The sequence below is a fragment of the Zosterops lateralis genome (assembly GCF_965231275.1).
Source record: "Zosterops lateralis genome assembly, chromosome: Z".
Taxonomy (NCBI): Eukaryota; Metazoa; Chordata; class Aves; order Passeriformes; family Zosteropidae; genus Zosterops; species Zosterops lateralis.
The window spans coordinates 5627631-5644187 of record NC_139800.1 but is presented as its reverse complement, the minus strand read 5'-3'; the positions used below and the strand labels follow the sequence as shown (position 1 = coordinate 5644187).

General features: G+C 40.1%; 1 protein-coding gene across 1 annotated transcript; it reads right to left on the bottom strand.

The window, feature by feature from the left end:
- Positions 1 to 95: 95 nt before the first annotated feature.
- On the bottom strand, positions 96 to 16118 carry HEXB (hexosaminidase subunit beta). The gene is made up of 14 exons (XM_083884157.1): positions 15808 to 16118; positions 15550 to 15707; positions 12238 to 12303; positions 10931 to 10977; positions 10621 to 10731; positions 8049 to 8150; positions 6364 to 6493; positions 5496 to 5676; positions 4373 to 4459; positions 3722 to 3794; positions 2909 to 3083; positions 2016 to 2106; positions 1690 to 1794; positions 96 to 282 (listed from the first exon to the last, which is right to left on the bottom strand). Exons 1-14 carry the CDS (start codon positions 16092 to 16094, stop codon positions 219 to 221), a joined length of 1677 nt encoding a protein of 558 aa, XP_083740283.1. The 5' UTR covers positions 16095 to 16118; the 3' UTR covers positions 96 to 218.
- Positions 16119 to 16557: the final 439 nt, after the last annotated feature.

The following is a 16557-nucleotide window of genomic DNA, read 5'->3' as shown; positions in this document are numbered from 1 at the left end:
GTGTAAGGAAACTGGAATTAGTAACTCCATGCTATCAAGCATCATGATTTCACAGTATTTTTGAAAGGTTAAAAAACAATGATTTTTACTCCAACAAGGCTGTCTAATAGTTTTATTTTAAAAGCGAAAAATTGAAGTCTTGATTCAGATACGAAATGACCCGTACATATCTATCCCCAGAGGCACTTGAGGCTGTTGACAGGAACTCTTTGCAGCAGTTAGAGCCCTCTTGCTTCGTGGGCACAGTATCCAACAAACACCGGCTCAGCTGCTATGCCACGGCTGTTAAAATAAAGCAGAGTGAGTATGACTGTAATCAAACAACTGGCTGCTTGTGTAGGCAGGAAGAGATACTGGCAATCTTATTTTAATTACTACATAAACACAACTACTCCCAAGAAACAACAGATGGCCCATTTAAGGAGTGATAAAGGGCCCTATTCTGCTTTTGATTTGTACTTTTGATTGAACCTCTGTTTCAATCAGTGGCAGACATGTTGAAAAGTTTAAATTCAGGGGCTGGTTCTTTTGATGTTCCGCAAAACCTACTGCTTTTAGTGAAAAGAAGTCATAAGAAAGACAAATATTAAGCAGCTGACCTTTACACGCTCTCCCCTCTCCCAATGTCAATGTTTCCTTCATATTGATCTCTAATTCTATAATTTTCACTGTTTTGAGGGTTGTTTCAAGTGCTTCAGTCCCTCTTGATTAAAGAGTGACAGTAAACTAAACATATATACTCTATACTCTAAAGTGATTCCAACAGATAATCATGCTAAGACATCTTCATGAACATGACCTTGAGTTTCAAGTGCTGACTATAACAGCTGTTGTATCCTGTTCTTTAAAAAATTGATTTGTATCTACCTTGAGCTACTACTACACAGTTGAGATTTTCAATGAGTTGTCATAAACTTCTTTAGAAAAACAAAATGGTATGTTTCACACTTGCTGCAGTTCAACTATTCAGCTCTCTGACTGTATACTTCAAAAGTGGAGTCAAGGTTGGACTTAAAACCTAGAAATCACTCATATGAACATACAAAAACAACATTAGCAATACATAACTAGTATCTCGTCTAGGTACTTTTTAGGAAAGAATTGGGAGAAGAATGTGTTATGACTACTGTAAGCAAAGTCAGTTCATAAATTAATTAAAATTTGTCATGGACTGCTTGTCATGGACAGCCCCTAAAGTAAAGCAGTACCTGAAAGAATAGCTTGCCCAAGCTCAACTCTCATGCAAACAGCTCCAATTGATCACCTGCTGCAGGTCTTTAATTATTATTCATAATAAATAAATAACACCACTGGTTTTTTTTAGAAGTCTGCTTTTCCTTCTGTCAGTGTATCCCTCCCACATACCCTTTAATATAATTTCTGTCTGAAATAAGTCAATCATGGTGTTCATTTTTCCTTTACAAGAAAGAGAAATACAGATGAGTCCTAGTATTTCACTGAAAAAAGTGAGCACTGAAAATTTTATCTGCAAAACCATCCAGAGCTCCTGTCTTAATGTATCTGTCTTCCTCTTCTGTGGATACAAAACCAAATGGGATTGCATTTACAGTCAGGTTAAACTGCTAGCTCTCTTTCCTTCCTCTCCAGGCCAGCAGTTCATGCCTGTACCTTTATCCAACTGGTTGTATAAGTTGACAACCAAGATACACTGTAGCTACTAAATCTTACCGGAGCATGCGGCATCTCTGATGCCTCAGTCTTCTGTAGGCATCCTCCAAGTTGGTCACATTGCTGCTGCTCCAGAGTCTCTCCCCAACAGCACTTGCTCGAGGCCTGTAAAGGTATACTCAGTTTTAGAGCAGCTATGGTCTATAACCAAGAATAGATAAATATTTTTTATAATACCAGGTCTAATATAATACTTTAATACCCAGAAGCATTAATTTTCATAACTGCTTAGGTTCAGCACAGAGCACTGTTACCACTAGCATACAGTCCTAATTAATGCTTCTTGTGGCTGGTTTTTTAAAGTCTGATGATAAAGCAGTCCATACCACAATCTTGGTGTCAGGTTTGTTGCATCCACGAATTCCCCCCACAGGCAGGCTTCTCCACCTATTACAAGTTTCTTCTGTTTTTCAGATCCTGAATTCAAAGCAGAAAGTCAGTATTTCTGTCCAGAAGATGGGGATATTAGATAGGACTGATGTTCAGTTGTTTTCATATAAAAATACCTATCCTGAGCATTAACTTACATTTTGGTAGTCTTGTTACTGAATCTGAGAACCACCAAGCTCTTTGTCCAGAAAAGCCATTTCTCTGCTCTGTCAGAAAGGATTTTACTTTTTAAGCTCTGAAGAGATTCCTCAGTTTTTTGACATTCCTCAGAAATTTAAATCCTGATGGAAACTGTTCATTCTATCACATGCAGAACATTCCTTGAAAAAATTACTTAGTCACATATTCTCCTTAATGATCTCTGAGAGCTCCCTTGCACCAAATGAAAGCCCCATAGAAAGTGTAAGATGTTGTATCAACTTTAGATACAGGGAGAGAAGATGTCTTTTTCTAGGCTAGTTCAATACTCAAGAAGCTTGGTAACCTAAATTCAGTGTCTGTCTACAAAGAGCCATTTTACACAACTCTGCTCCTAAAGCATCTGCCCACCTAGTCCAGCACTCTTATCTTATGCAAACACCAGTATCAGATGCTTGAGGAAGGTTAACACCGTTCCCTGCGAGAAGTACAAAGTTAATTTTTTTTTTTTAATTTAAGAGTTTTCCAGAGTTCTAGCTGGCCATAATTCCTTTGATGATACTATAATCACAGTGATGGAATGGCCACTCTATAAACAGCCCTATTTTTTCCATTTACACTACTATAAACCAGGGAGTTTTATGCAGAGAATATGCATATAAAAAAAACCAAAAACAAAACCAAAACAAACCAGGGAATTTAAGTGGTTCAACACTGTAGTATTTCTTCCAGTCTTGCCCATAACTAATGTAGTCTAAGTACCAGGGTGAGGACAGGACAGCAGTCAGCCCAGCTCCAGTGACACTGCTCAGTTCATGAGCGTAGTTATTTGCCATCCACACTTGAACTACAGTGTCTGGTTTCAGCTAAAAGAGGAAAAGACAAAATCAGCAAACTAACCAACTTAACCCAAAAACATTAATGGCCATCCTAATTGCTGTTATCAAGGAAAAGGATCATGAATTTCAAAACTATTTTGTTTTGAAGAGGAACATTTTGGAAACTACCTTTTGCCATCCCTTCCCTCCCCCCCAAGTCCAAAGCTGATTAGCTCTTTGCTGGTTTTAAACACTCAAATGGAGTGAAGCCTAAGTTATACTGCAGACATCTAATGCTCTAAGAGGATTCTTACATGCATCACGTATCTGACCAGCTCTTAAAAGCTGAGCATTTGGTGTTACTAGACTAGACACACAGTTATGTGAGGAGAAAAAAAAAAGAAAACTCACAGAAACTTCTCTACTTTTACTCTGATGTTTCAAAGCATATTATACTAATTGTGTTCACCTTTAAAAAGCACTTCAGTGATGGTGTTTCCTGTTTCACCTATTATATATTCAACAAATTATAATTTCAAGAGACTGAAATTACCCACAGCTGGAGAGACTTGCTAATGTCAGCAGACTTGCTTTAGCTCTTAAGAGACAAAGCCAAATCAGCTTTGGGAGCCTCACACAATATTGTGCCGTTATGCAAGAGTACATCACTAATTTTCCCAACTTACCTGTGCTTTGTGATCAAACACTTCTTGCCAGACCATTTGTCCTTTGTTGTAGGAGGAAACGATGTCCACAATGCTAGAATTTAAAAATAAGATCAGGCTGGTGAACTTCAGTGAGATAAGTACAAGCACTCAAGTTGTTCAAGTAGAGCAACATCTTCTACCCCAAGGCACATCAGACTTTTCCCACCACTGCACAGGGGACCCAGAAAAAGCTGGTTGTTCTGGTTTTGGCCTTCAGTGTTCTGTTTTGCAAAGCATGTTCTACCATGTAGAACAATGTGCACAAGCATTAATACAAACTGATGTTCAAAACTACCAGGGACTCGTACAGGGTGACTAAATCAGTGCTATTTAAGGAGGGAAAGAAATGTCTGCAAAAATGTCCTTCCACTCTGTGTGCTAACATTACTACAGATACCTAGTTTAAGATACCCAACACATTCAGAGTGTATGTAAAACTAGCCTACATTTCTGTGCTGTGTCCCACATTTTACAGCTATAAGCTTTAGACTTGGTATTTTAAAATAAAGTGGATAGTCCCAAATATGTGGCAACTTTTCAAAATAATGTAGATATTTAGTCAGCTTTCGTATCTGCACCTCAAATAATGACTGTGAAAAACTGAGCAAGAATTAAAAAAAAACAACATACTTCTGAACATAGTAAGATTCCAGTTTAGCATAGTCAATGCCAAAACCTTGCCTCTTCATGAATTCTCTCACTTCAGGGTTAGATTTCCTTAAATAATAACAAGAAAACAAGTTAAAAAAAATACATATTTTTGTTATGTTTTAAACCAGATTTCCCAATAATTTCTACCTATGCATTTCTACCATTTCTACAGCACACAAACTGATGCCTTAAGCATGCCACAGCCTGGAATGCTTTGCAGAGCAGAAGCAGTAGGTTAGCATGACTTAGATATTTGGAAAGAATTTCATCCTGATTTGAAATAAAGCCGATAGACTTAATTCTCTGGTAAATCTGCTGGAGTCCCTGTTCTGAAGCAGTCTCTGGCAGGCTGCCTCAAACTCCTAAGAGCTTTGGGGTTCCTGGCATCTCAGCCACTTTGTGCCAGGATTATCAGCAGTCTGAGAACTCAATAGCATTGTGTTTCTACCACAAAAAACAAAACAACGTTTTTGTGTTAAAGCATTTGCCAGAAGTTTTCCTTCTCTATGAAAATTAAATCATGTCCTGAGTGTTTGGATTTGATCTTGAAAGAGAATGTAGAAATACTAACTAGATCAATTTGAATACTCATCAAAATAATCCAAACTCTTTATTATTAGTTAGTGTCTCCAGCAGAGAGACACTCCAAAATATTCAACATCCACAACCAAATTAAGAACACTATTAAGTACCTGCTGTACTTCTAATACAAACACACATCAATCTGTTTGGTAATTCTTACTGTTACCAGGTTTTCTGGTGGGCAGAACTCAATGTAAACATCTACTTTAACCCAAACCATTTAAATGTCAATTTTCTTATCTAATACTTTTGTAATGTACTAGTTCTCCGTCCTGCCAGGGTAATTTTCATAAAGAAATCCTTTAGAATACCTGAATATTTATGAAATTATGAGTCAAAGCAAAATTCTGCATATCAGTTGCTTTTTGAGGATCACAAATGATCTGCCAGTAAATAGAGGTAGGAGTGGAGATGTTTTGCTTATGTAGTGAAAAGTGTCTTATGGAACTGAGTTCCATAATTGATGGAGGTGGACAGGTTTAGAAAGCACTAGATAGTTGTTCTTCAATGGTCATCATACCAACAACTGAAGTCCACTTCATCTCCTCCCAAATGAATGAATTCATCTGGAAATACACTGCTGATCTCTTTAAAGAACTTAGTCATGAAGTCATAAGTTGTATTCCAAACAGGATTTACAGGTCCAAAGGACCCAGTTGGCTGTCCTCCATTGTAACAAGGAGTGAGAAGATCTTTTTGACCTAATAAAAACAATTAATAGGTGATATTCAGTTTCATGTTGCTATGCTAACTTTGCTAGAAAGAAGAAGCAGTTAGCCATATTAAAAAGGCAAATATTTATGACCTAAGTGCTCACCTATTTTAAGTATAATCAAATAGAGGTGGGATGAAGTAAGAAAACTTGCAAAAGGTTGAAGAACCCTCTATCTGGCAGTCAGGACTCTGACTTTCAGATCTGTGATTTAACACACACTGATATATGTTACATGTAATATGTCACAATACCAGGAAAACAGCATTTGGATAACTACTTGAACAACAACAAAAAGCTTTAATGAATATCAGAAGGAAGCCAGTTAGAAGAAAGCCAAACATAATGAGTGTGCTTCAGAGGCTTCTTTACTCTTTTTATTACTTTGCTTTTTTAACACCTAAGTCAGTGTGAGGTACATAGTACAAGGTAGAATGAAGCCTAAAGCAGAATGTATCTGTACCCTTGCACGTACAGCTGGCATAGAACATGTCAACTTTCTTAATTAATTTTATTTCCTGTAACCTCTAAAGGTCATGACATCACTTAGTGCCTCTTCCTTACCTCTTATCAAGGGCCTTCCAAGAAGAACCTTTATTGGTTACTTCCTAAAAAATTAATTTGCTTGCTATTACTTACCACAACCTCTTAAAAATGAAAACTTTATTGGGCATACCTTTTCCCCAGGACTGAGTGTGTCCTGGTGTATCAAACTCTGGGATAACTCTGATGCCTCTTAGCCGGGCGTACTCAATCACCAGGCGGACATCAGTCGGAGTATAGATGAGATTAGAGGAGTAGGCCCCCTGTAAAATATTCACATTTAGAGATAACACATGATACCAGCAGATCACAAAATCTGCACAGAAGTATTTTAACTTAGACTGGAGAGCAGTTTTACAAGTTGGCTGTGGTTTATCAACTGTGCAGACAGAACTTTTCACTTAACTTGTGGAGAAGGAAAAAAAAACCCGCCAAAACAACAAACTCACAACACTGAGACAGATCTCCTTGAGGAGACCTTCCTTTCCTCCTTATCTCACAATTACTGAAGAACACAGAAAAGCTAGTTTCTTTCCCTTCAGAATTTTGAATTCTGTACGAAGGCAAGTTATTTTTGCCCATCAGCTCTGAAACAATAGGGCCCCTGCTACATAACATACAAGATTAATGGAAAAAATCTGCCAAGTCAGAAAGAACTTCCAAAATCTCTGCTTCTCAGTTTTGATACAGTGACCAATTTAGCATCAGGACATGTTTCTACTGTGACACTAAATTAGAGTGTAATTCCACTCCCACACAGCCAACAAATTTGACAATGACCCAGATTACTGTGGTTTGGTGAAACACATGCTTGCCTAAGAGCCAAACTACATAAGAACACATCATGACTCTTTATGATTTATAGCACCTTAAGCTTCTGTTTATTTGAAAATGGTTTCCACAGCTGAGTTACTCAAAAAAGGAAACAGTAGACAAAGAAGCCTTTCCAAGAGAACTTGCAGAGACAAAGACCTTCTTCCTCTCTAGCTGTCAGTGGGATATATGACAGAACTCTAGTAAAGTTTGTCTTTACTAAAATAACTGACTGCAGTACGCAACATCTACAATTTTTGAATTATGAAATTCTTCATAGCATCTGCTCAAGAACTGCCAACATAATTTTCATGCAAGTCAGATTCTAGCAAGCATTTTAAAACAGAATCACAAATCTTAGGCTTAGTCTACTTAATTATTCTCCACTACTTAACTATGTTTGATTTGGCTCCTATTGTACTGTGACTGAGCAAGAACCTCTCTATGGCTTTCACTAGTGTAACAAAGCCTACTATGCCTCCAGAAATAAACAGACACATTCTACTGTATTTGTTTCAGGAAACAACCCTGTGCTTTTGGATCTCTTACAGACATGTGTTTTGCAATGTTAACAAGGTATCAGACAAGGCAAAAATACTATTGCAGTGGTGCCAAGAGCTGGCAGGAAAATCTCTTATATTTGTTTGAGTGGCAGAAGTCAACCAGTTAAAGAAAACCATCAACAGAAACCCAAACAGTCTTCACTATTTATTTGCATACCATTAGTGTTCGAAGACCTGCAAACACCGAGGATCATTCATAAAATTTGCACAGAAAAGTAAAGGTGGTAATTTATCATGTATCCAAAAGAAGACTTAAAAATGGTCCCCACAGAAACTCAGGCAGGATCATAAATGTGGACTTGCTGATTACTAGTTCCATGGTACTGGTTTTACAATCAGCCAAAGCAGATGTACTCAAGCATTGCTAAACTCCACATTTTATTTTCATGAAATATGTGCCAGATTTCTGCCCTTCCACCCTGCTCCAATGATGTTCACTCACCTTATCACTTAATTCAGGGAAATAAATACTCTGGTAAGGGAAGGACTGATCATCTACTATATGCCAGTGAAGAACATTGAACTTATTAAAAGCCATGGCATCCTGTAACAGATAATGCAATAAAGTCTAGTTAAACATTTCATTCTCATAGAAAACCTATGCAAAAAAAAGTGTTCTTGTCCCAGCATACGCCTGGAAGAACAACTGAAAAAGAAAAAAACTTAATCAAACCACCCAAAAAACTGACTAAAACCCATCAATCCCCCCACCAAAGCAAAAAAGCATTCTATGTTTCACTAAATCCTAGAAGCACATACGTCTAACTGCTCTACCCCTCTGCAATCTTTTGTCACCAGTGCTGTCAAAAAACTTGATCTGACCGGTGTTCTACCAGCCTGTGTAATATGAACTGCTGTGAGCACTTATGAATTTCTTCCACTTCAGAACACACACCCTGAGGTGAGCTCAGGTGCTTACAGCATGGTGCTACTGACACCAAGGCTGCAGGTTTGGCCACCATATGGGCCATTCACTTAAGAGTTGGACTTGATCTTTCTGGGTCCCTTCCAACACAGATGGTTCTGTGGGTAATTCTCTATGCACTACCTGCTATTTCAGCTTATACTTTTATAACTAAATAACTTTAACTTGAAAAGAGCATGAGAGTTTCCTACTACATAGTACATCCCTTTTTGCTAGTGACTTCTGCAGATTCAGTTTCAAATGTATGCAAAATAAACTATGGATTTTCCCTGCAAAAGACCATGTTCCTTTTATGCCTTCATTCATAACAGTGTCAGTACTTCCCTTTTTTTTGATCTTGAAGATAATCGAGATCAGTGTTAACACACTTATTTTAGAATTATGACTCCAGATGGACAGTTACACACATACCTTGAGTTATGCTGGCTTGTTAGTCACTAGAAGGGTGTGCTGTGAGTGAAACAATGTTTACATTGACTGTAACACAGCTGCTCCCAATCTCTTGCCACAATAAAATTGTTTTCACCACCCATTTTTTTTTTTACCTAGGTGTATTTAGAGAGGTGATAAAATCTCTTCAGGAACTCCCACCAAATACAAGAGAAAGATTTATGTCTTGGCCATTCCACAAATTTGTCTCAAGACACTGCAAGAAGTTTTAATTGCCATGTCTTCATGCATTTCTAACAGATATCATCCTTCTGCATAGAAAATTACATCTCTGGACCTCCAGTTCACCTACTCCTTCCTCAAGGACAATGCCCTTCCTGGAAATACAGTGCAGCAGTTGAACACAAACATGAAATGTACTTGAACTGCTGCCCTAAGTATCTAATCAGCACACGTCAGAGAAGAGATTACTGATGCTTTTTATTAGTCTGGATTCAAGAAGGCACAGAGGTGGGAAGAAAAGCATGCTTGTTCTTAAACCAGTGAACAGCTTAAAATGTAGCTCTGATAATGTACTGGAACAACATGCAATTTAAGGAAAGAAAGCAGAATAGCAACAGTTACAGAAACACAAAAATAGTTAGAAATCCAAGTCTCTTTGGATATCTCTTTTAGACAAGACAAAAAATAGTGACACAAATATTTGACACTTTGAAGCATCCTCTGTAGCAAATGTAACACTACACCAGCATTAATTGCTGAACAGGCACTGACCTCGAACGTGGAAACAAGTGGCAAATACCAAAAGGACAAGTTCTGAACATAGTTCACGGATGACCTCAGAAACTAAACAGGTTTGCACTCTTTCTGCCTATCTTAAACCTGTTTTTCAAAGTTGTGCAGTAGGGAGGGGAAATTTTGAATAATATTTCATCTTGGAGAAGCAAGACAGAGACAAAACAGGAAACTGCCTGTTCCTCCACTTCAAGTAACTAAATAATCCCTTCTTCAAGGACTTAAAAAAAAAAAAAAAAAAAAAAAAAAAAAGGGGAGTGCAAAACAGTAAAAACCCCAGCCTTGGCTGCTAAATATACAAATATATCACTTTTCCATCAGGAGCACATAAATTCTTAATGTGCTAAAGTTTTTTGGAGGAAGCTTTGTTTTGATTTATTGGATAGTCTGGGCTTATTTTTCAGTAGCTTCCAGTGAACATTTTGAATTTCCTCCCTAGCTCTGTAATACCTTAAATACTGGCTTGCACTTAGCAGCCTAGGGAAGGACTCCAAAGCCTCTTGCTGGACTACCAAAGTCTGCTCTGAAAGACAGGAGTCTTCCTGAAATCACTGTCACTGAAGCTAGAATTTGGAAGGTATCCCTTTTACTGCTTGATGACAGTCAGATGTCTCAAAACATGCTTCCAAGAAATAGTGCATAAGCTGGTTTAGGCATCTGAAAATACAGAGAATCCAAGGTGCCACAAACCAGACCCCTTTACAGAGTCAATAATCATTCTGTCTGCCCACTTGACTCCTCTCAGTCTATGTTCAGGCCTTTGTTTATCAAAGTTCACTGTCCTTTTAAAGTCAGACAGAGGAGATGGGTTCTTCTTCCACACCAGCTCCAGCTGCTACCTACTTCAGAGGCCAAAACACAACAAAAAGCCTTTATTATTAATGACACGAAACTGCCTACTTACCAGGTTTGTAAGAATAGATTTCAATGGTAAATAATGCCTTGAAGTATCTAGTAAGACTCCTCGATGAGCAAATCTTGGGAAGTCATTGATTTCGGATACATTGATAAGAAACTATGAGAACAAAATTTAAAAATTAAAATTTTATTTTATTTTCATAATTTCAAACAGGAAATACTTTTTCTTTTTCAGAAAATGATTATTGGAAACATATAACAAACTGGTATGTATTTGAATGAAACTGGTAGACCTGCTGTTTCTAGAAAAGCCCCCAGTTACCAGGACAGGGGATTTAGTTAATAGCCATACTTACACTTCCATAGTCATCTTCATGAACCAACTGGCTGAAGGTTTCCAAACCTGGAAAAATATCCAAGAAAGGGATCTCAATTACAACCCGGTACTTGCCCTTAGAATTTTAGTTACAAACAGCACCATAACTATTTACAGGCATTCGTGTAGCTAGAAAGAATGTTTTGTAGCTGCATTTCTTTCTCTTTAGCACAGTTCCTTTAATCGCTCAAGCACCACCATTTTTTAAATTAAAATTCTCTGTTACACGCAGATACTGAATACTTGTGCTTCCACTCAGCTGTAGCAGATTAATCCCTAAACAGAAGGAAAGTGACTGGGAGTAAGGTGGGAATTTCTGGTCTTGTACATATATTCCTGTTATTGAGAAGAAGAAGTCCGAGTTTCAAACTACACCAACATGATTAGGTTTGATCTCCTCATTTATTCTTCATTCCCTATATTTATGTGGTTACAAGGTAGAAGCAGGCACAACTAAAGAATTTCTGATTGGTTAAAATCTTACATTCAAGCACCTTAAGCAATTGTTCATTGGTTCTCGTCTTCTGGCAGCAAATTCTCCTTTGTTCTATACTATGAATAGCATTTCTGTCTTTATGCATCTATGAGAAGGTACAGCAACTTGCTATATATCTTCAGCTTCAGTGAGGAGGCATCAGTGAGAGAGGTTAACTAGCTATCACATTTGCTACTTTTTTGCTAATTCAAAGCAAGGTAAGAACAGCACAGCAGGGCACAGTACGTAGGCACAGAACAAAACCTCATACTGTTCCCTGAAAGCAGGGATTGTTCAAACCTTCGATCAATAAATTGTGGCCTATCTCCTCTAAATATTCTTCAACACCTGTAATTTCTGGAACTGGTGAAGTTTCTAATTCAGCATGAAAAATCTGTTGATTTATAGGTAACTAATATATAGACTTAACATTCCAGAGTAAGAACAGCAGACTGAAATGTCAGGATTATTATTCTTTGTGATGTGTTCAGCATGCCCACTTTATAGGTGCAGTCAGAAAATAATCTGTTCACACTTTAGTTTAGAAAGCTTTTTGCTTGGCCTGGCTTATTCCAAGCACAGCAAGAATGTACTCACACTGTGCCACTGGATCTGAGATGCTGAGCATCTGCACCAAGGGTCTAACTGATACACATCTGAGCATCCTTCTGGCCTGACTAAGCTTAGTCAGTATTTTACAATAAAATGCTGAATGAGGGCAAGGCTCAGTGGTCAGCTGGTTCTCCATGGTCTATTATGAAGTTTGTACAAGCCCCAAACAAAGAGCTCAAGGTGAAAAAACATCAGCTTACCTCTTAAAGCACCCCATACCTCAGGAGCTTTCAGTACAGCCACAGGCTCAGTTACAGTTAAACGGTCTAAAGAAAAGAAAAAAAAAAAAAAAAGCTTACTCATCAAGAAAAAATGAATTGACAGGACGATGCCAAAAGGCATTAAAAAGATTCTTCAAGTGTCACATCTCCAATCCTGCTTTTAATGGTGATTGCATGCAATTATTTTTCATGTTTTCCTATATAAAGCAAACTACTTCAGAGATTCAACAGCTAATCAGAAAGATAAAAGAAGTAAGGTGCTTTGTAAGGGCAATGTTAAAATATTGTATATGAGCCAAAACTCCAGCCAAGTTTAGCCCAATTGACTTAAAACATAACAGACTATATTTTTGCATTTAAGATGTATATGACAAGGATTGGGTGGCTAAGCCAAATGTAATCATGCAAAGTTTTCTTCTCCTTTTACCTTCCTTTTATATAGTTTTACTTCACCTTTTACCTTCTTTTTATATAGTTTATGGTTACATATTTTTTTAGAGATATACCTTGTCATATCATATTGTCAGGTGCTTACTATTGAGGTCTTATTACAAAGAAAAAAAAATTACTAACCAAAAAATAGAATCACAGAGTTGGAAAGGATGGAGTCCAACTCCTGGCCCTGCACAGGACACCCCCAAGAGTCATACCATGTGCTGAAACCATTGTTCAAATGCCTCTTCAACTCTGTCAGGCTGCTGCTGTGACCACTGCCCTGGGAAGCCTCTTCCAGTGTCCAACCACAATCCAGGTGAAGAACTGATATCCAACCCAAACCTTCCCTGACCCAGCTCTGTGCTGTTACCTCCAGTTCTGTCACTGGTCATGAGAGTGAAGAGATCAGGACCTGCCCCTCTGCTTCCCCTCAGGAGGAGGCTGAAGACCAGAGTGAGCTCTGCCCTCAGTGTCCTCCAGGCTGAACACACCAAGTGACCTCAGCTGCTCCTCAAACAGCTTCTCCTCAAGGCCCTTCCCCATCCTTGTGGCCTCCTTCGGACATTCTGCATCCTCCCCTTGGGCTGTTGTGGCCCCAGAGCTGCCCCCAGCCCTGGAGGTGAGGCTGCCCCAGAGCAGAGCAGGGCAGGACAATCCCCTCCCTTGCCCAGCTGATGCTGTCCCTGATGCACCAGCAGGGTGCCAGGTCACCCTCCTGACCTGAGCACCAGTATGGGGCAGTGAGATGAAGAAAAATAGAGTGGTACCTGAAGGAATTCATAACAATCCTTCCTTAAGTTTGAGTAGTGAAGTACAGTACAAAGTACTAGTGGGGGAAAAAAAAAAGCGCTAAAATCATATACATATATATGCATAAAAATACACTACATCTATAAATCTATAGATTTATATTATTATTCAAACATCAAAGCAATAATTGCACATCTGAAACAGCAGAGAAAAAAAGGGTTGAATTACTATACAATGAAATATTTGATCCGTGTCAGTATGAAAGAATGGTTGGCTATAATTTAAACAGTTCAAACATTTATGTAAAATACCAGAGAAAAGTCATTCAGTGACATGAAGAAAGTACCTCAAGCTTCCATGTTAACCTAAGCACTGATTATACATACTGGATATTTTGGGTAAGTCAGAGAATTTCAAAGACTACTGCAACCTCCACAGATAAACTGTAGGGAAAATATGTTAAATCATCTAGGATTTATTTCCAAACCAGCAGAGTTGGTTTTGGTTGGTTTTTTTTCTGAACAGGTATCATACCTTAAATAAACTTGGAAAATTTTATAATAGGCTACTTGACACACTTTACACAAACAGGTAAGAACTCAGCAGGCAGGAGAGCAGATAACCTGGACTTTGATAACATATCCAATACTCTTGCTACAGGACAGTACTCACTGACTGGTCCATACTGTCTTTATTAATGAGCCAGACCACCCAAACCAGCAAGTCACTAATAACAGCATCTTTCAGAATCTGTACACCCTGAAAAAGATAGCCCATTAAAAAAAGGAATGTTAAAACTTGCTGAAGTCTGGAAAGCTCAGCTTATTACATGAAGAAAACATGTTACTTGTAACAGAAAACTTATTTCTTAAAGCAGAAGGAAAAAACTGCCTGTTCTTAAGAATTCAACCTAAAAAATCACACAGTCTGACAGATTCTGTGACATAAGACAAGAACCAGCTTTGGTTAAAATCTGAAGTTCACAAACTAGTTCAAAGTTCAAATAATAACAATAAAGCAGCACAATATCCTGACTGGCAGAATGATGTTAAGAGCATTAGCACTTTTCCTGTTATATTTCATTTGCATTGGAATGTATTATAAGCTTGCACATAAAAGCTGAACTCTTTGGCTCTGTGTCCCAAAAGGATTGAGTAAATTTAGTATCAGTACATTCTGTCACAAGTCAGGTGGAATTAATCCTGCTGCAAATGTATGACTTGAGATCAAAAGGATCTTTTTTTTTCTAAGGATCTGTATCCTGGATACCAAACAACAGAATATTATCTCGAAACATGACTAGATTAACTGAGTATGTTAATTTTTGTGTTAGCGTGCCCAGAAAAAACACAATATTATTGCTCAGTCTTACTCCTGTTAAGGAAATTCTCTGGTGATTAATACTTTACTTAGAGTACTTCTCCACTCTGGACTTCAGTCACAGAACTAAAGAAGCATAGAAAAATAAGCCAAATATAAACATCATATCTTTAAATCCTTTCTTGTATCTACACACAGAAAGGAAGTAGATTTACAAGACTGCAAGATGAATAACAAGTTCAACGAGCATTTTCTGGTTTTCCTGGAAAAACAGGAAATACCATGTCCATATCTCAGTGCAATCATTTCTTAGGAGACGGGTAATCAGTGACAGCCTTCACTCAATAAATACCCTGTACTGAAAAGGATCATCTCCTGACTAAGCACAGATCTCACCGGAGATAACTGCCTATTGCACATACGGTATCTCTGATTCCTAATGCTAGTCAGAAGAAAGGATAGCAGCAGGTAAGCGAGCTGCACGACAGCTGAGCTGCAGAAACCACCCGTGACCAGCTGCATGATTCACTGCGGGCTGAGAACTTCCTCAGCATCAACAGCCAGAATCATCTTCTGCTCGCCACTGCAGTGAAGAAAAAAAAAAAAAAAAAAAAAAAAAAAAAAAAAAAAAAGTGCGCTTCCAAGAGAGAGCCTTCGCTTCCCAGTTCCTTAAAGAAAACCACACAGAACCCCAGCTGACTTCTACACACGTGATAGGAAAAACAAGCGCTTAACGGTGCCGCCTGGGCCGGGCAGGGAAGGGGGAAAGGCCGAGCGGGTACTCACAGGCCTCATTGGAGCCGAGCTGCGGGTGCCGCTCACAGCCCGGGTCCCCCGCCTCGATCACCACCTGCAGCTGGAACAGCTCGGGCTCCTCTCGGGCGGCCAGCGGCCCGCGGCCCCACGTCCGGCCCCGGGATCGCCCGAACATGTACTCGTAGTACCTGCCGGGGAAGCAGAGGCGCCGGCGGGGCCCTGAGGCGGCTGTTCCCGCCCCCGGCCCGCCGCCTGCAGCAGCACAGCCCCGGCCTCACCGCCGCTCACCTGCGGAAAGCATCCTGCAGCAGCCCGCAGCCCGGCCCCGCCGAGGAGCCGGCGCCGTGCACCAGCTGGAAGCGGCCGGGCGATATCTGCAGCTGGCGGGGGAACGAGCTGACCCACTGCGGCTGCGGCCACAAAGAGTCCTCGGGGCCGGCGTCCGCCGCCAGCTCCCAGTCGGACGGGACCGGCTCGGCCCGCGGGGAGCCTTGGCGGAGGTTGGTGCTCACCAGCACGGCGGGCACCACCACCAGCCCCAGCAGCAGCCCGGCCAGCCCCATGGCTCGGCACATAGTGGGGCAGCCGCCTCAGCCCGCCCGGTGCAGCGGCAGCGAGCCCGGCCCCGCCTCCGCCGTCACGGAATCATCGGCCGGGGCGGGCCCGACCCTCAGCGCCCGCCCGGCCCCTCCCGGGGAGCGCGGCCGGTGAGGGCCCCAGGGGGGGTTTGCTGGAGGGATTGGGTGTTTCACCTTCCTCTGAGTGATTTTTTTTCATAAAGAATCATTAATTAATAGCGTCAAAAGGAGAGCTGCGAGGATGGTGGAGGGTTTGGGCAGCGGCTGAGGTCACTCGGAGGGTTCAGCCTGGAGGAGGCTGAGGGGAGGATTCACTGTGGGTTTAAACACCCTCGCAGAGGCAGGCCCCGATCTCTTCGCTCGGGTAACTAGGGACAGGAGCTGAGGTAACAGCACGCAGCTGAGTTAGGAGAAGCTCAGGTTGTTATCAGGAAAAAGGTTCTTCACACACAGAGCGTGG

Bases quoted from the DNA above. Each gene is read 5' to 3' on its own strand.
- HEXB (XM_083884157.1), bottom strand. From the start codon at position 16,094: ATGTGCCGAGCCATGGGGCTGGCCGGGCTGCTGCTGGGGCTGGTGGTG. The intron at 15,708-15,807 runs GTGAGCGGCGGT...CTTCCCCGGCAG, and splicing joins CTGCAGGATGCTTTCCGCAG to GTACTACGAGTACATGTTCG. The intron at 3,084-3,721 runs GTAAGTTGGGAA...TTCCTCTTTTAG, and splicing joins TGTTTGATCACAAAGCACAG to CTGAAACCAGACACTGTAGT.